The sequence below is a fragment of the Pogona vitticeps genome, chromosome 6, assembly GCF_051106095.1.
Source record: "Pogona vitticeps strain Pit_001003342236 chromosome 6, PviZW2.1, whole genome shotgun sequence".
Classification (NCBI taxonomy): domain Eukaryota; kingdom Metazoa; phylum Chordata; class Lepidosauria; order Squamata; family Agamidae; genus Pogona; species Pogona vitticeps.
The window spans coordinates 89,175,278-89,191,586 of NC_135788.1; the positions used below are offsets into that span (position 1 = coordinate 89,175,278).

At 40.8% G+C, this 16,309-nt stretch overlaps 1 protein-coding gene across 3 annotated transcripts in view; it reads left to right on the top strand.

Annotated features, from left to right (window-relative positions):
- Positions 1–16,309, top strand: part of ACLY (ATP citrate lyase) — an 82,892-nt gene that overhangs the window by 6,211 nt on the left and 60,372 nt on the right. For all 3 annotated transcript variants that reach the window (XM_073004168.2, XM_073004170.2, XM_073004169.2), the window contains exon 2: positions 15,461–15,625. In XM_073004168.2, coding sequence (XP_072860269.2) covers positions 15,467–15,625 — 159 coding nt within the window. In that variant the 5' untranslated portion in view covers positions 15,461–15,466. The remainder of the gene's footprint in view (positions 1–15,460; positions 15,626–16,309) is intronic.

Sequence of the window (16,309 nt, forward strand, 5' to 3'; positions counted from 1 at the left end):
TCCAACCCAGTGTTTGGCTGTGTCCTTTAAACGATGTGTTAGTTCCAAATCATAGAAGAACTGAGTCGGAAGAGGTCTTAAAGGCCATCAAGTCCAGTTACCTGCTCAATGCAGGAATCAAAATCAAAGCAGATCTGACAGATGGTCGCCCAGTTTTCTCTTGAAAGCCTCCAGCACTGGAGCACTCATTACCTCCTGAGGTAATTGGCTCCATTGCTGTACTGCTCTAACAGTTAGGATGTTTTTCCTGATATTCAGTCGAAACCTGGCTTCCTGTAACCTGAGCTCATTATTACGGGTCCTGCGCTATGGAATAATCAATAACAGATTCTGCCCCTCCTCTATATGACTATCTTTCAAGTATTTGAAAAGTGCTATTATATCTCCCTTCAGTCTTCTATCAAGGTTAAACTTGCCTAGTTTTTCCAGTCTTTCTTCATAAGATTTGGTTTCTAGACCCCTCGTCATCTTTGTTGCTTTCCTCTGAACTTGCACCAGTTTGCTGGCATCTTCTGCACTGGATACAAGTGAGGCCTAACCAGTGCCAAATAGAGGACTAGTAGCTCATGGGATTTGGAGACTAGACTTCTGTTAATACATCCTAAAATAGCATTTGGCTTTTTTCAGCCATGTCATACTCTTGGCTCATATTCAGTTTGTGATCTGAATATGAAATCATAGAATCCTAACATAGAATAATGAAGTTGGAAGGGGCCTATAAGCCCAGCCCACCCCCGCCTCTGCGCGGGAATACAAATCAAAGACTATCTGTGAGGTCATTTTGTATTAAAAGAGTTGTGCTTTCATTTGAGCGTTATGCAGCTTGGCCTGTCATTTTTTTTTCACCTCTAAAAGAATAACTTTTTTTCCCTGCAGAGAGTGGTATCTTGTGTCAAATCACCCTGAGAAATATTCCAAGCATCCTTTTTTTTCTTACCAAACCTTGATATGCCTGGTGAGAAATGATGTGTATTTTTGGTTGGTTGGAAGGGTGGGTGGACCATTAAAGCTATCACAAAAGATGTCATCTGTTCTCTTTTGTATTGCTGAACATCTTGCTATTTGATTTGGGGATTTTCGACTATAGAGCTTGGAATGCTTACCTTCTGGAATTGCACTGCAGAAAGCCTCTACCCAGGTTGATCAGTGGTCCTATTTGCTGGCGGTCTGAAGAATCATAGCCCCCCCCCCAAAAAAAAGTTGTTTTCTCCAAGTTCTGCTTTATTGTTTAGCATTCCTTGGCTGCTTTCAAGACAGTGTCGAAACACGACAATGGAAATTAAATGAGTTTCTGTAGCTCAATGGCAGCATGTACATTTTGTATGTAGAAGGCCCCAGGATCAAGCCCTTTTACCTCCAGTTGAAAGCATCACTGGCAACAGGGTGGAGAAGACCTGCTTGATATTTGTAAACAGACAATACTGGTCTGTGTGATCTGGCTTAGTAACAGGGTGTTGCTGCATCTTGTAACAGTTTCTAAAGGGCTAGACATGTTAGTCTGTTGCAACAAATATAGCTCATGCTATACATTCATTCTTGTGTGATGCTTCAACAGCTCATGCCATAATACATTTCTTAATCTTTAAGATGCCATAGGTTCTTTTGTTATTTTCATATCTTTTGTATAACTTGAGGGACATCTGTAACATCATCGGGCGGGGGGGCTTTTTCTCCATCCCACCAACCTCACTGCTACATTTGGTGAGGGCACAAGAAAGGGCCTTCTCTGTCGCTGGTCCAAACTTGTGGAACCTCCATCCCATGGAAGGCCAGGTTGGCTCCCCTTCTGCAGACAGGCAAAGACTTTTCTCTTCAAGCAGGCTTTTCCTCCGTAACAAGCTGCTTTGCTGGGGCTTTTAAAAATGGAGCTGCTGGGAGTTTTAAAAATGCATTTTTAGAGTGGTTATATACTGTTTTATCCACTTGTTTTTAATTTGATATCTGTTTAGTTCTGTCTTAACAATGTAATAATTTTTAAAAGCTTTTAATATTCTGAGGCAGTTTGGGTCCTCTTGAGAAGAAAGGCAGGGTATAGCTAATTTAAATAAAGAGCACTAACTACGGGCTTGACTGCATGTTATAATATTGCTGTTTTTGCATCAAGTTTGGTCAACATGAGAGCAATGAACAAATTTCCAAATAGATTACGTACAGCTAAGCATCCCCTCCTTTTTCTTCTTCTTCTTTTTTTTGGGGGGGGGGGCTAGGAAGCAGATTATTTTAAATACCCATGTGGAGATTGTTTGAAGTCCTTCCTGGTCACACTTTTAAAAAACTTGCTTTGGTATGTGTGATGGCTTGTGTCGGAATAAATAGTGTCTGTGGCATTTGTAGGATTTGCCAAAATGAGTGCCAAGTATAAGAAGCTTTGGACTGGAAGATACCCTGCAGTCTGAACTCTTCTTTCCCCTCTATCCATTTGTACTTTAGCGCCGCATTGATCTAGCACTACACCAGTTCAAGGCTTATATTTAAAAAATTAAAAAACATAAGGATGCTGGAGGTGCTGTCACCCGCACAGCTTTGTTAAAATGTGCGATTCTTGCTCCACTGACCTCCTCTGGTGCACCAGCAAAGGGTGTCCTGAAGCTGCATCCTCTGCCACAGAGTACAGGGGGTTTCATGTCTTGCTGGAATCCTGCTCTGCTCTCCTTCTTGGATTGATGCCACTTTCTGGAAACTCCTCCTCAGTGGAATGCAGGACTGCGCCCTCTCTCTTGGCTCAAGTGGAGTTCCTGATGGCTGGAGAAAGCCAGCTTCCATGAGGACACACCGACACCGTCTGACATTATTAGATTAGATTTCTGACATTATTAGATTAGATTAGGCATCCTTCAGTCTTGAGAGACTATGGTAATGTGCTCTGTATGGAGGACTTGGAACAGCGTCTAGGGTGGCTGAGAAGGCCAATTTGAGAGTGACAATCCCCTCCACATTGAAGACAAATACAATCTGTCCCCTGTCCAGCTCCCTGATTTTGCTGGTTTCGGGTCTGCCTCAGCCTGCTGGATAAGGGTCTCTTCAAATTGGGAGAGGCCGTGTTGCACCGCCTGCCTCTAGGCTGAACACTCAGATGTCAGGTTTTCCCATCTGTTAAGGTCCATTCCTAAGGCCTTCAGATCCCGCTTGCAGATATCTTTGTATCGCAGCTGTGGTCTCCCTCTGGGGCACTTTCCCTGCAGTAATTCTTCATATAGGAGATCATTATATCAATTTCTAAAAAGCCCAGACCAACTCATGATGTAATTCAACACTGTAGTCACTGTGACGGAACCCTCAAATATTCTACCTAGTAACAATAAGAAGAAAACAATTGGCTGGAAGATGTCAGAAAGGAGAATTAATCAAAAGATGCCAGGGGGTGCCATAAGAAGAAGGATGAAAGACAAGAGAGGGAGAGAAGGGGTTAGTTAGATAGTATCTAAGGACAGGAGTTTGGGTTTCCCAAGGAGCTGTATAATATAATTACTTTGTAACAGAGAGAGCTTGTTCAGGCATAAGAAAGTTGATTCTTGCAACAGGTGTAACTTCAAGCTTGTAACTGTTATGCTTTTAAAATAAATAACTTAATTTTATGTTTGAAGTTAAAAACTGCTTGGCTCTTATGATTTGGGCTTAAGGCAAGCCTAGTGAAAGGAAAGGTTGGTTTAAAGCTGATTAGCCATGTTGGGCTGGTCACATATGCATCCTATGACTTCCCAGAGAAGATGGTATCGCTTGAAATGGAAAACAAATGGAGCAGGTAGTGTGGATCTCCCCCGCTCCCAGTAACTGTAGTTCTGGAATAAACCATCTGTATATGCTATAAATTACAGTGGTGCCTTGCAAGACGAGCGCCCGTTTAACGACGAAATCGCATTACGACGAACTTTTTGTGATCGCAAAAGCAATCGCAAAACGATGTTTCCTATGGGGGAATTTCGCTTTGCGATGATCGGTTCCCTGCTTTGGGAACCGATTCTCTCAAAACAACGATTTTTGGCCAGCTGATCAGCGGTTTCAAAATGGCCACCGGGTTAAAAAAAAAGGCTCCCTGCTCTTTTCTGGGACGGATTCCTCGCTGCACGGGCAGTTAAAATGGCTGCGCTATGGAGGATCTTCGCTGGATGGTGAGTTTCAAGTCCATAGGAACGCATTAATCGGGTTTTAATGCATTTCTATAGGCTTTTTTATTTTGCATTACGACATTTTTGTTCTACAGCGATTTCGCTGGAACTAATTAATGTCGTAATGCGAGGCACCACTGTAAATGAGCCCAGCAGTCCTTCTTTTGTAGTGAAGGACTATTCCCATGAGCAGAGGTCATGCCCATTTTACCAAAAAGACCACTTAAGCATCCCTTACACTAATCTTGCAAATGTCCATAAGATTTTATTAGTTTGTCTCCCTATATCTCCATATTTTAGTCTCATGTAATGTCACAGAAAAGACCCTGATGTTGGGAAAGTGTGAAGGCAAGAGGAGAAGGGGATGATAGAGGACGAGATGGTTGAAAAGCTACCAACATGAATTTGACCAAACTCCGGGATGCAGTGGAAGACAGGAGGGGCTGGCGTGCTCTGGTCCATGGGGTCACGAAGAGTCGGACACAACTAAACGACTAAACCAGTGGTTCTTAACCTTGGGTTACTCAGGTGTTTTTGGACTGCAACTCCCAGAAACCCCAGCCAGCACAGCTGGTGGTGAAGGCTTCTGGGAGTTGCAGTCCAAATACATCTGAGTAACAAGGGTTAAGAACCAGTGGACTAAACAATAACATCACAGAATGAGGCCTAACTTGTGCCTGGTCTTTTGAATTTACTTCCTCACTAGCCACTAGCAAATGGTTATCTAGGTGCCTGGCTTATTCTTGCCCATTGTATGTATTTATATACACACACCCCCCCATGTGTGTGCGCACGCACACACATTTATGTATAGTTCAGATATATATATAAATATAGGGAGTTTCACCTTGTTCATTGGATGCAGTGATTCTACATTCCATTATTTAACTTTCTGTTGGGCAATACAGTAATGTCCCAACCTTTTTGCAACCTAGAACCTTTTTTTGCAAGCCAGCATCCTGCTCCCATTGTTTGCAGAAAGCAAAATGTGACGGAGGAGTCTGAGCTGCTGACGTCTTCTTGCCTGGGCTGCTCTGGCCTCTTGTTTGTTTGCACAAAGCAACTTGCCAGCTGCTTCACCTTTTCTGTGGATCCGAAACCCCTGTTGTGAGTGGCAGCTGCTCTGCCACAGGTCAGGCAAGGAGAGCAAGGTTATGTAGCATTTCCTGTACACTTGACAGCTACTCAAGGGAGGCTCTGAAGGTTAGCAGTTCCTATGACATTTTGTGTGTGTGTTTTGCATTTTGAAAAATCTTTTTGATGAGCACCAAGGGGAAGTTTCTCAAGAATGATGATGCCTATTTGTTTATATTGGTAGCAGATGGTTAGTCCTCTAAAGTCTGCTTTTCATTTAAGGGATAAAAGTCCATAGGTTTCATTGTATAGGTTCCAGTACCCACTTCCACCAGAATCTGAGTAGAATTTTTTTTATGGTTACTAATTTCACAGAAATGTTTAACTAGCAATGCTTGCTTTTCTTTATTCTGTCCATCTGTTATAATATTTTGCTTTAACCAAAACAGCCTTTCATCTTTTCTTGATACATGCCGGTGAAGAGGTTCCGCTGAAATGGGGATACCTACTGTATCTAAATCTTTAACTCAGCAAAGAAAAAATAAATTGATGGTTTCACAAAGCATCTCATGCCATTTTAAACAATGTTTTGCCCTTCCCTTTATCTTTTAACATAAAGAGCTAGATGTGTATAGACAGTGGAAATCAGAAGCCAGAAGTTTATGATTAGTAGGTGCCTAATGGCCCAAGTAATCTTTTCTCAAGAAAAATTAATGACATTTTCTAAGGGAGGCAAGATTCATATTAGGGTAAGGATGCTGAAAAAAAGATTTCAGTATCTCCTTCTCCCATGCCATTGATTCACTCAGCAACGGGAGCCTCAGTAATGGGTCCACCTGTGACACATCTATTCTGGCTCAAACTGTGCAGCTTCAGCAGGCCTGCATAGCTTGCAAGGCACCTGATGGCTTGTCTTGTGGTTAACAGCCCAGTGTTTCTGCAGTTGGAGGCTGGCAACAAAACAGGAAGCTTAAGCCTTGGGAAGCCTGTGATATGTTTCTTTAGATCAGACAGGCAAGATTGGCAGTTTACGTTGAAATGGAGGTCTTGCAGTCCAGGATACATTACAGTGCACTGTGAAGCTCGCCTTTCCCCACAAGTAGCGGAAAGAGCGTATATTATACAAAGTAAAGAACGGATACAAAATTATACTTGGGGTTTTATAAAATGGGATTTTCCCACTTGGGAACCTTAGATTTTTTTTTTAATATCCAGAGTATCTAATGCCTTGTGTTTATAGGCAAACTGCTGTAAATTATAGTCTGCATATATGTTTTCACCTCTGTTTTCTATGGTTTGATACATGACTACCAGCCATGGCTTGTCAGTTCAGAATCCATGTGATTATTAAACTTTGTCAATTATGTTTAAACTGAGAATTAAAATCAGGTTGACATTCTGTAGAATTCATTCTCTCTCGCTGTCCCCCCCCCCTTTCTCTCTCTCTCTCTCTCTCTCTCTGTGTGTGTGTGTGTGTGTTTTCATGCCCATGTGTGTGAATGCACAAACACAAAATATTTGTTACACTTAACAGCATGCTTTCCAAGTGGTCTCCTATTGAAGGGTCCAATCAGGTGCATTCCTGCTTTTTTAACAAGAATACAATAATTGCAGGTGGTGGGTACTGTCTTGATATTGGCATTTTCTCTTGTCTTGGGTGTTCTAAATGGGCATGTGTTGTGACCTCTTCATGTGGCATTGAAAAACAAGTCTGCTATCTTCAAATTGCTTTTATTTTTCTCACTTGAAATTTATGTCATTTTAATTAATTTAAATCAACTTGTACAATTAATAAATTATAGCAGCATAGTGAATCTCATAGAACTCAGCAGGGTTTATTCCTGGACAATATTTATCTCATTTTTGTCTCTTTATACTCCCTCTCTACTTTTCTGGAAATTGCTGTCCTCAAATTAGTCTCGTTACAGAACCCCTCACCCTCTAGATGAGACCATTAATTTATGTGAATCTTTCAGCAGTACTCTTTGTGGTCCTTTGTGGTCATTCCAAGGTTGCCCGTTGCCTTGCAGGAATGGAGAGTGTGGGGGTCTGTGTGGAAGTGGCCTCCTCTTTCTCCTCCTCCTCCTCCTTGACCCTACGGATTGCTTCTCAAGCTCTTTGGCTCCTTGTGGTGTTTTTGGATTTTCTTTTGTCACACTCCCTAGTGTCTTCTGTCAGATTTGGAGAACAACGTGACAGCAGCAATTGGAAGATTGATGTGACCTTCATTCAAAGATCACAAAAGCCCAAGCTCTTGTGACATTCTGTAGAAATATAAGTTCTCTGCACATTTTTCACAGATGCTCTTGAAGCAGTAACATGTGTCCCTTTGGCAGTGTAGGATAGGAATCTGAGGTTGTTTCTTTTTCATTTCTACCATAATGGAGCTCAATCCTGCCGCCACTATTACTTTGAGCTGCCAACATTCATGAGTTTTGTTTTGCTGAAAATGTAATTTCTAGATGCATGGTTGCAAAGCTAGAAATCTTCCCCATACAGTAAAGACCCTGTTTGTTTTTTCCATGCATGCAATACGCCATTGAGCATGAGATTATCTTAAGTTTTAGTTGTTTGGAAACAGAACGGAGCATAACTTATAGGTTGGGAACATTGATGTTGGCTTAATCGCCCACTCAGTTGAACCAAATAGCACCTTCAGATAAGAAGACATACTTAAGTATTATAAGTAGGTCTTGAAACTGTGTGTTGTGACACAACTGGGAGGAGCAAATTAAGGCTGCAGCCCTACAAACATAACTTGCTCCTGACTAGAACATGCACGGGATTAAACAATATGGCTCTTGTACATCCCAGTTGGAATGGCTATATATTCTGTTGCTACATGACTCACTGCTCTGAGACTGCTCTAGTAATGTAGGTTTTCCCAAAAAATGTCTTTTAATGCCCTAATAAAGTTATGACCTGATTTACCATATTTATGCCGCAACAGCCACTGTGTGTATTTATACAGAAATATTTGTTTAGGAGCACAGTCAGGGCAACTTCCCCATTGGCCCTCGTCCAAAAAAATGAAGAGTTAAAGCCACTAAATGTGGCTTAAATATTATTTTCAAATAAACTGAAAACTTTAGATATAACATCCATTTACTTATTACATTCCTGTGCTGTTTTTCTCCCATAAAGGGATACAAGGTGGCTCACAATAAATAATCGATTACTGTGCAATATTTCATTATAGTAACCATCCTTAAATTTTTGCAGTAATATGTGCTTTGTATTTCACGGCCAGGATCTACTGGTTGTTGTGGGTTTTTCGGGCTCTTTGGCCGTGTTCTGAAGGTTGTTCTTCCTAATGTTTCGCCAGTCTCTGTGGCTGGCATCTTCAGAGGACAGCCCTTTGTCCTCTGAAGATGTCCTCTGAAGTGCTGTCCTCTGAAGATGCTGGCCACAGAGACTGGCGAAACGTTAGGAAGAACAACCTTCAGAACACGGCCAAAGAGCCTGAAAAACCCACAACAACCAATAAGTGCTTTGCTCCCACTGTTTGTCAGAAAGTAAGGGAATAGGCACTGTTGACCCAGTAATTTTAGCACACCCGTTGAGTGTGTGCATGATCTGACGTGGTTGTCAACTCATCTACAGTACTTTCAAGAGAGTCTAGTTTTCTTCCACTGAGGCCGTTGGAGCAGTTCCAGCTTAACTGTCATCACTTGTGAAATTGTTTACTTGCACAATGACTTGCACCACATTCTTCAGTTTCATATGGAGGCAATTTGGCACCCATTTGTTGGTCCAAATCCTATTGATGATTCAAGTTTGTGTAAGAGAAATAGCTTAAGTCATGGTGTCACATTGCTGCTCCTTAAGGAAGCACTGTTTTATGTTCCTGGGTGCACATGCATTTCTAGATGCTCACTCAGTCGCACACCTCAAAATGCAAACAACACTTCGTTAATGGCAGTAGTTTGCCACGGAGACTTAAATGATTTCCCTTATTCAAGTGTAAATTGCTAATAGGATATTGGCCTTGGCTACTAAATAATTACCCTGTTTTCCTGAAAATAAGCCCTACTACGATTTTTCAGGATACTCGTAATATAAGCCCTACCCCCAAAATAAGCCCCAGTTAAGTGAAACCCCGCCCTCCACCATTGTGCAGCATTGTGCATCAGCCAGAAGATGACATGACTGTAAAATAAAACATCCCCTGAAAATAAGCCTTAATGCGTTTTTGGAGCAATAATTAATATAAGACCCTGTCTTATTTTCAGGGAAACACGGTATACTGTATAAAATAATTCTAAAGAAACAGAAAATGTTCTGTGGAAAAATTAAGAACTGGAAAAATGCTCAGCCTACACCAGTAAATTTCCAGAGGTCTCCACTGTGATTCTGCCACATAAGAAAACCAAAAGGCTCTCGAGTCCAGCATCCTGTTTCCATAGTGGCCTATGAGAAGCCTAGAAGCTGGGTGTAAGTTCAAAACTGGCATTTTGTTTGTGCATAGTGGTCAAAACCCTGTTTGTGTCCCTCCCCCATACCCAATGAGTGCAGATCGTCATTTTTTTACTAATTGCTCTAGGGGCTATTCACTTGCCTTTTAATTGTAGAAGTAATATGTAATAATTAATATTACTAGTGATTGATAATTTGTTTAATTCCCTTTTAAAGCCATCTAGGTTTGCACATCCTTGCACAAGGGATGACCAGCATTACATTTCACCTAGTATTGAAATGCGACAAAATTAGCAGCCCTCAGGGAAAGCACAGCTAGAAGAGCATTTTATGTAGAAACGTAGCAGGTTATCTTCTTAAAGTGCAGGTTTCTTAAAATAAAGTAAATATGTTTTGAGTAAAGTGTGCTTCAACTTAAATTCAGATAAAAGCATGCCTTGATCTTTAGATGCTGGAGACATACTGTCCTATTAGGCCAACTAATAAAGGCATATTCACATGTTGCATAGAACTCTTCATTAGATTACAAAGACATTCCAAGCATCCTGATAAAAGTCTTTTTATTCTAGAAGTTTTTAGTTTATTTGCTTTATTTTAGTGCTTTTTATAATGGAGATAGTTTATGTGATGGTATTCTTTTTTAGCTATATTTTTTAGAACTTTCTTTTAGTGGAAAGGCGGAATATCAATGAATAAATAATAAACTCTTGAGTAATTCCAAAAGTTCACAGACTTAATAGAAATGGAAAAACCTGTCATGAATTGATAAGCAATTCCCTTATATCTGATTATTTTTTAGTATTGGAATTTCTCTGCAAACAAGGTTTTTGAGTCTTTATACAAGTTCTGAGGATTGGTAATGCGACTGTCACTTTAACATCCAGATTCACAGTTCCTTTTCTTGTTTATTCTCCTCTCCAAACCAACAGTTGCAAGACAGGTAGAAATTGGGCAGCCACAGCCTTTCCCAGCAGAAGTTTGTGTGAGTCTGTGAAATGCTGCCCTTATCAAGCCTCTGCCCATCATGCTGCTCTGAAGAGTAAGAAACTCTTTGAGGAGAAGATGGCAGCCTTTTTCAGAGGTCAAAGATACACTATATAGAAATTATTTTATTGAGGGCTTATTTGGGGTTTCTTTTGAATATAACAGGTCCGAAGTGGCCTTTTATTTTCAAAATCTTTTACTAGGGATGAAGTTGCAATGTATTTGCGTTTATGTTTGTTTTCTCCACTTGCCATTTCTGTACGCTTCCTTTTGTAAAGGCTTTGAAATACAGATGCACCACTTTATTAAAAAGGTTGGCTTCTGGGCATGTTGTCGAAATAAACATTTGATGGATGTTCCCCAGGTTTTTGAGTGTTGCTGAGAGAACACAATTGTGGCTTTGAGCAGATAGTCCAGTGTGAATTTAGGCCTCCTGGAGGCATTGGGTGACAGAGGCAGAGTTGTGTTTAAGACAGGGAAGGATTACAGTACCTTTCATGGGTCTTTTAGCTTTTCAGAACAATTAGACAAAGGGATCTGTTGGGGAGGTAAATTTGTAATGGCATGTTTGACAGTGTGAGAGACTGAGAAGTGTTTTTAAAATTGCATGTGTTATATTTCCTCTTTTAACTTCACAGGAAACATTGATCTAGTCCATCAATGATCAAGCATTGATGGCTAATCTCAAAGAAGAGGGAGAGAGGAAGAGCGTGTTCTTTCTTTTTATTGATAACATAATACAGTGCCCTTCTGTGTCCTCGCTTTGCCTTCTTTGTTTCATGCTGTATATTGAATAACAAGACTACGGCATATTAATGGATCAAAGGCTGAGAAGGATACTATTTCTCTCTCTCTCTGGCCCTTACCTCTTTCCCTTCACTGTTGTGTATGTCTTTCTTGAGTAGCTGATATAGTTGATGGAAATCGGAAAACTACTTTTTTTCTTTCCCTCTTTCCACATTGTCTTTTGAGAAAAGCTCATCCATCACCAGTTGAATATCTATGCAGTTGACAGCCCAAGGTAGAGTTCCTCTTGATATATTGGTATTGCCAAGAAATCTGAAGAGATGTGACCTCCCCATTTATCATCTCTGAAATTGATGCCGCTGAGAGAATGTCAAGGATATACAGTACTTAGATTCTGATACCCGAAGCATGCTTCACTTTTACACCCCAAGCATTATATTTTTATGGTATAAAAGGCTCAGAATTATGTACTCTTTGCATCTAGTAACCAAGGCACAGTTTAGAAATTATAAGAAAGCTATAAAATACATCACATGCTGAGAGCTTAAGTGGTCACACAATAAGAAAAGTATAGATTGTTACCGGTAATCATTCAGACTAAAATAAATGGGAAAACAAGTTGCACAAAAGAAGCTTGTTGACTTAAGAACCATTGGATGTAACACAGAATCGTTGTTTAGAGACGCCACATCCAAAGATAAGATAGCTGTGATGAGGTTCTGTTTCTGGTAGTAAAAAAACAGGAAGAAGTCTTCACAGCAGGAGTAAGGAGATTTTGGCCGTCTCAATGTTTTGGACTACCAACTTTCACAGAACAGCAAGACATTCAACAGTCTATGCTTTGGATAATTCTGCTGCATCGAGAGCAGTGGTTCTCAGCCTTTTCTGAGTTGTGACCCCCTTTTATGATAGCCAAGAAATCTGCCACCATGTTTGCATCAAAAGGCATTTTTAATGGGATAAGGTCTCAGAAAGTAGAGGCTTATTTCTCCCCCAGAGGGTCTCAGTGTTTCTCATGCATACAAATACAAGCTAACTTTAATAGCTGGCTCCGAAAGGTCAAGGAAGAAATTATTTAACAAGGGCTACAATACAAGTAAAACACTTTACAACCCCTTGGGGGGGTCATCATCCTCAGTCTGGGAAACACTGACCTGGAGTAATTGAATAATCTCATCACATCAGCTGAAGAGTACATAGAGCTACCTCTTTCGGTGCTGGCTGATGAAGAGGCAGCAAGGTTAGAGTGGTATGACATGTAGAGTAACTTTTTTTTTTGGTTGGTACAGTACTTTGGTATTACAGCAGCCCAGAATTAATTTCTTGTGGCACAACTAGAAGTTTCTACTTGACACAAAGTTTAGGAGTTGCTTATTTCTGATCCTTGTCTTATGCTATTGTCTATTCAAAATAAGCAGCCAGTGATCTGATTATCTTGGGGTATGGGGTTCTCAGGGATGCTGAGGCCTTCTCAAAACATGGCAAAATTGCCCATGCCTCATAGACAGCACAAGGATATTTTGAGCCAAAATTTTTTCATTTTAAAAAAATTACATTTTGGCAGGGTGGGTGAGTTGGGGGGAGAATTTGAGCCCCTGACTTGCACTGTAGAGGTAGGAAGCAATTCTTGTTGTTAACAGTTTTGCAGAACAAACACGTACAAAGAGATTTGTTTTTTTCTCCTTTGCTGTATCTTGCAATTTTGGGACTTGAAAGAAGCTCTTCAATCAACACACTCCTGTGTGTAATTGCAATCCTTGTTGCTCCCCGGCTGCGCTGTGGCATCTTGCAGGCTTTAAAAGGGGGAGAAAGGGGTTTCTGGTTTTGTGATGCATAGGAGATTCAAAACTAGTACTAGAGTGTCTGTTCAAAGCCATCTTGCTCTATGCTTTTCAAATAAGTTAGATAAGTCTATGTGTATATCTAAAGACGGGTGTCATATACTGAAATGCCATGAATAATGAAAACAGAGACAAAACAAAAAGAAAAAATAAACAACAGTGGCACCTTCTATAAGATATATTTCAACATGAAAGTTTATGGATTACAGTACAGTTCTTAAGACATGTTTTTGCTGAAACAGACCAATATGGCAACCTTTCTGAAAAAAGTTCTCCAAAGAATTCATTTCTAATTAGTACAAAGCCTTTCTAAAATCATGACCCAGAGGCTTGATTTTTGTTTTTTAAAAATTGGAGATCGAACATCTGGACAAAGCCTATGTCTGTCACTGTGCTGGGTTCTTTCTTGTGTTTTTAATAAATGAGATTCGAAGTCACTTGTACGCACAGAATATCTTGACCAGCCTTCACCAACCACATCTGTTGAGCTGCAGCCCAACAGCATGGTCTTGGCCTATGGCAATATTGTTTACTAGCAGCAACGGGGAAATGTAGGCTTCCTCCATATGCTGCGTTGGCCTGTGTGTTATACTCAGCATATCTACCACAGTTTATTTTAAAGTGAAATGAGGCAGTGCACAGAAGGATGCATAACTTTCCCCTCATTTATTTTGCAGCATATCCTGTTTTTCCAGCCCATCTACCTTGTGAGGAACTATGTGTGGAAGATAGTAGTATGCTAAGCATGCACAATTGGGAGAAGGCTTATCTCCTCAAAATAAGAAAGCCCCTATGAACAAAAACATTTGCTTGAAACAAATTACGTATTGTGTAGCTCTTGGAAAACAAGTAAACCTGGATGGGTTAGTTAAGATGTTTTTACTGTGAGGGAATAGCCTAACGGCCACTGATTAGAAGGTGGATATGGATCTCCTGGTAGATTTCGGGGGGGGGGGGAAGAATCGATCCCAGTCCATGATTGCCACTACCTCTACGGTTCTCAGAATTACTGTTAAAGCTTCTGGTCCATGTATCGAGGGAGGGATCATGAGTTGCAATGTCTGTACTATTACACTACAGTTGTGCCTCACAAGACTAATTTAATTCGTTCCACGGATAATGTTGTCTTGAGAAAAATTCACCTTGCGAAACGTGTTTTCCCATAGGAATGCATTGAAATCTAATTAATGCGTTCCTATGGGCAAAAAAAGTCAGAACAAAGTCAAATTTGGTTTACAAAGGGTTTATTAAGTGCTCTTTAAAGCCATACATATTGTGCAGATGATTTTAAAAAATTCAGTCAAAAAACTTTTATAACTTTTTAAACATCATAGAAAAAACATTTAAAAATCAGCAAACATGAGGCAGGAACAAAAAACGGAAAACATTCATCTTGCGAAGCACGGCCATAGGAACATTTGTCTGGCGAGTCATGAACCCACCCACCCCCATTGCCAAAACCATTTGTCTTGCGAGTTTTTTTTGTCCTGCGAGATATTTGTCTTGTAAGGCACCACTGTACTTTAATGTATACAAGAGAGGTAGTGTGGTGAGTTGGTTAAATCATTGGACTAGGACTTGAGAGACACAGGTTCAATGAAACATGCTTAGGCCAATACCTTTCTTTCAGCGACACCTACCTTACCAGAATTGTTGCAATGATAACATGGGAAGGAGGACAGTCATGTCCATGTGGGGAGAAGGACTGAAGGAGAGATGTGTTCTTCATCATCTTCTCTGTGAATGCGCACAATGGGTTTGTCTTCTGTGCATGTGCAATCTTTGGAGCCTCATAGAGCTGAAAAATCGGGGGATTGTTAGAGGCCCCGCCCTCCCACATTGCCTGTTCGCGCCTCTAACAGTCAACCCTCAGTTCCTTTTTGCCACCACTTCGTGCATGTGCAGAAGACTAACCCATTGTGTGAATTCATGGAGATCCACTTGAAGAACCACAGTTATGGAAAGGAACCTATCCTTATTTTAGCTTATTGGGGGAAGGAAATGGTACAAATGAACATATGGCAGAAAACACTCTGGCCTAACCTTTCCTAGATTTACTAATTTTTTTCTGTAGAAATATTTTTAAAATATAGGGGAGCATGAGGGGCACAACCTTCCATCAGAAATACTACACCATGTGCTTTTTCTGAGTTTTTGAAATAATGACTGATGTTTAAGGAATAATACTCCAACAACTTGGGAGAGATTTCCAGCAATAAGGCCTTGTTAAAGGATAAATCCTAAAATTAACAGAAAATCTTTTCTTTATTGTTGACTTTTGATTTCCATTAGGTGGCCATGTCTGCCAAAGCAATTTCTGAGCAGACAGGGAAAGAGTTCTTGTATAAATATATTTGCACATCTTCGGCCATCCAGAACCGCTTCAAATATGCCCGAGTAACTCCTGATACTGACTGGGACCGGCTAATCCAAGATCACCCATGGCTGTTGACTGAGGTGAGTAGAACACGTTGCGGTTGCTTCGCCTTTTTCTTGATCTCCTTCCACTACGCCTGTAATAAGGAAAACATTCCAGTTCCTCAGCAAAATGATTTTACAACAGTGGTTCCCAACCTTTTTTGAGTCACGGCCCCCTTTTATAATAGCCAAGTAACCCGTGACCCGCCGCTAGGTTTGTATAAAAAGGCATTTTTAATGGGGTAAAGTCATCCCAACTCAGAAAGTAGAGGCTTCTTTCTCCCCCAGAGGAGTTATTTCTCATACACACACATACATGCGAACTTTAATATCCCTCTTTGAAAACATAACACACACACCTCGAAAACACTTTGCAACCCTTTGGGGGTCATGACCCCTAAGTGAGGAAACACTCTTTTAGAAGGAGGTAGAGCACCAGTGGCCCTTCAGAGGTCACTGCACCCCAGCCAGCATGGCCAGGGCTGAGGGATAATAAGGACTCAAGTCCATCCATTCTGAAAGGCCACAGCACCCCTGTGTCTTGTTTTAGGATGTGAGAAGTCTTATGGTTCCTATTAGTATGTGCAAAGAGGAATGTGGTTGAGATTGGAATCACTGACTCAGGGGCAAGTACAGTGGACCCTTGACTTACAGACAGCTTGACTTACAGACTTTTTGAGTTACAGACTTCTCTGGCCGCAAAATTTAGGTTTGACTTGCAGC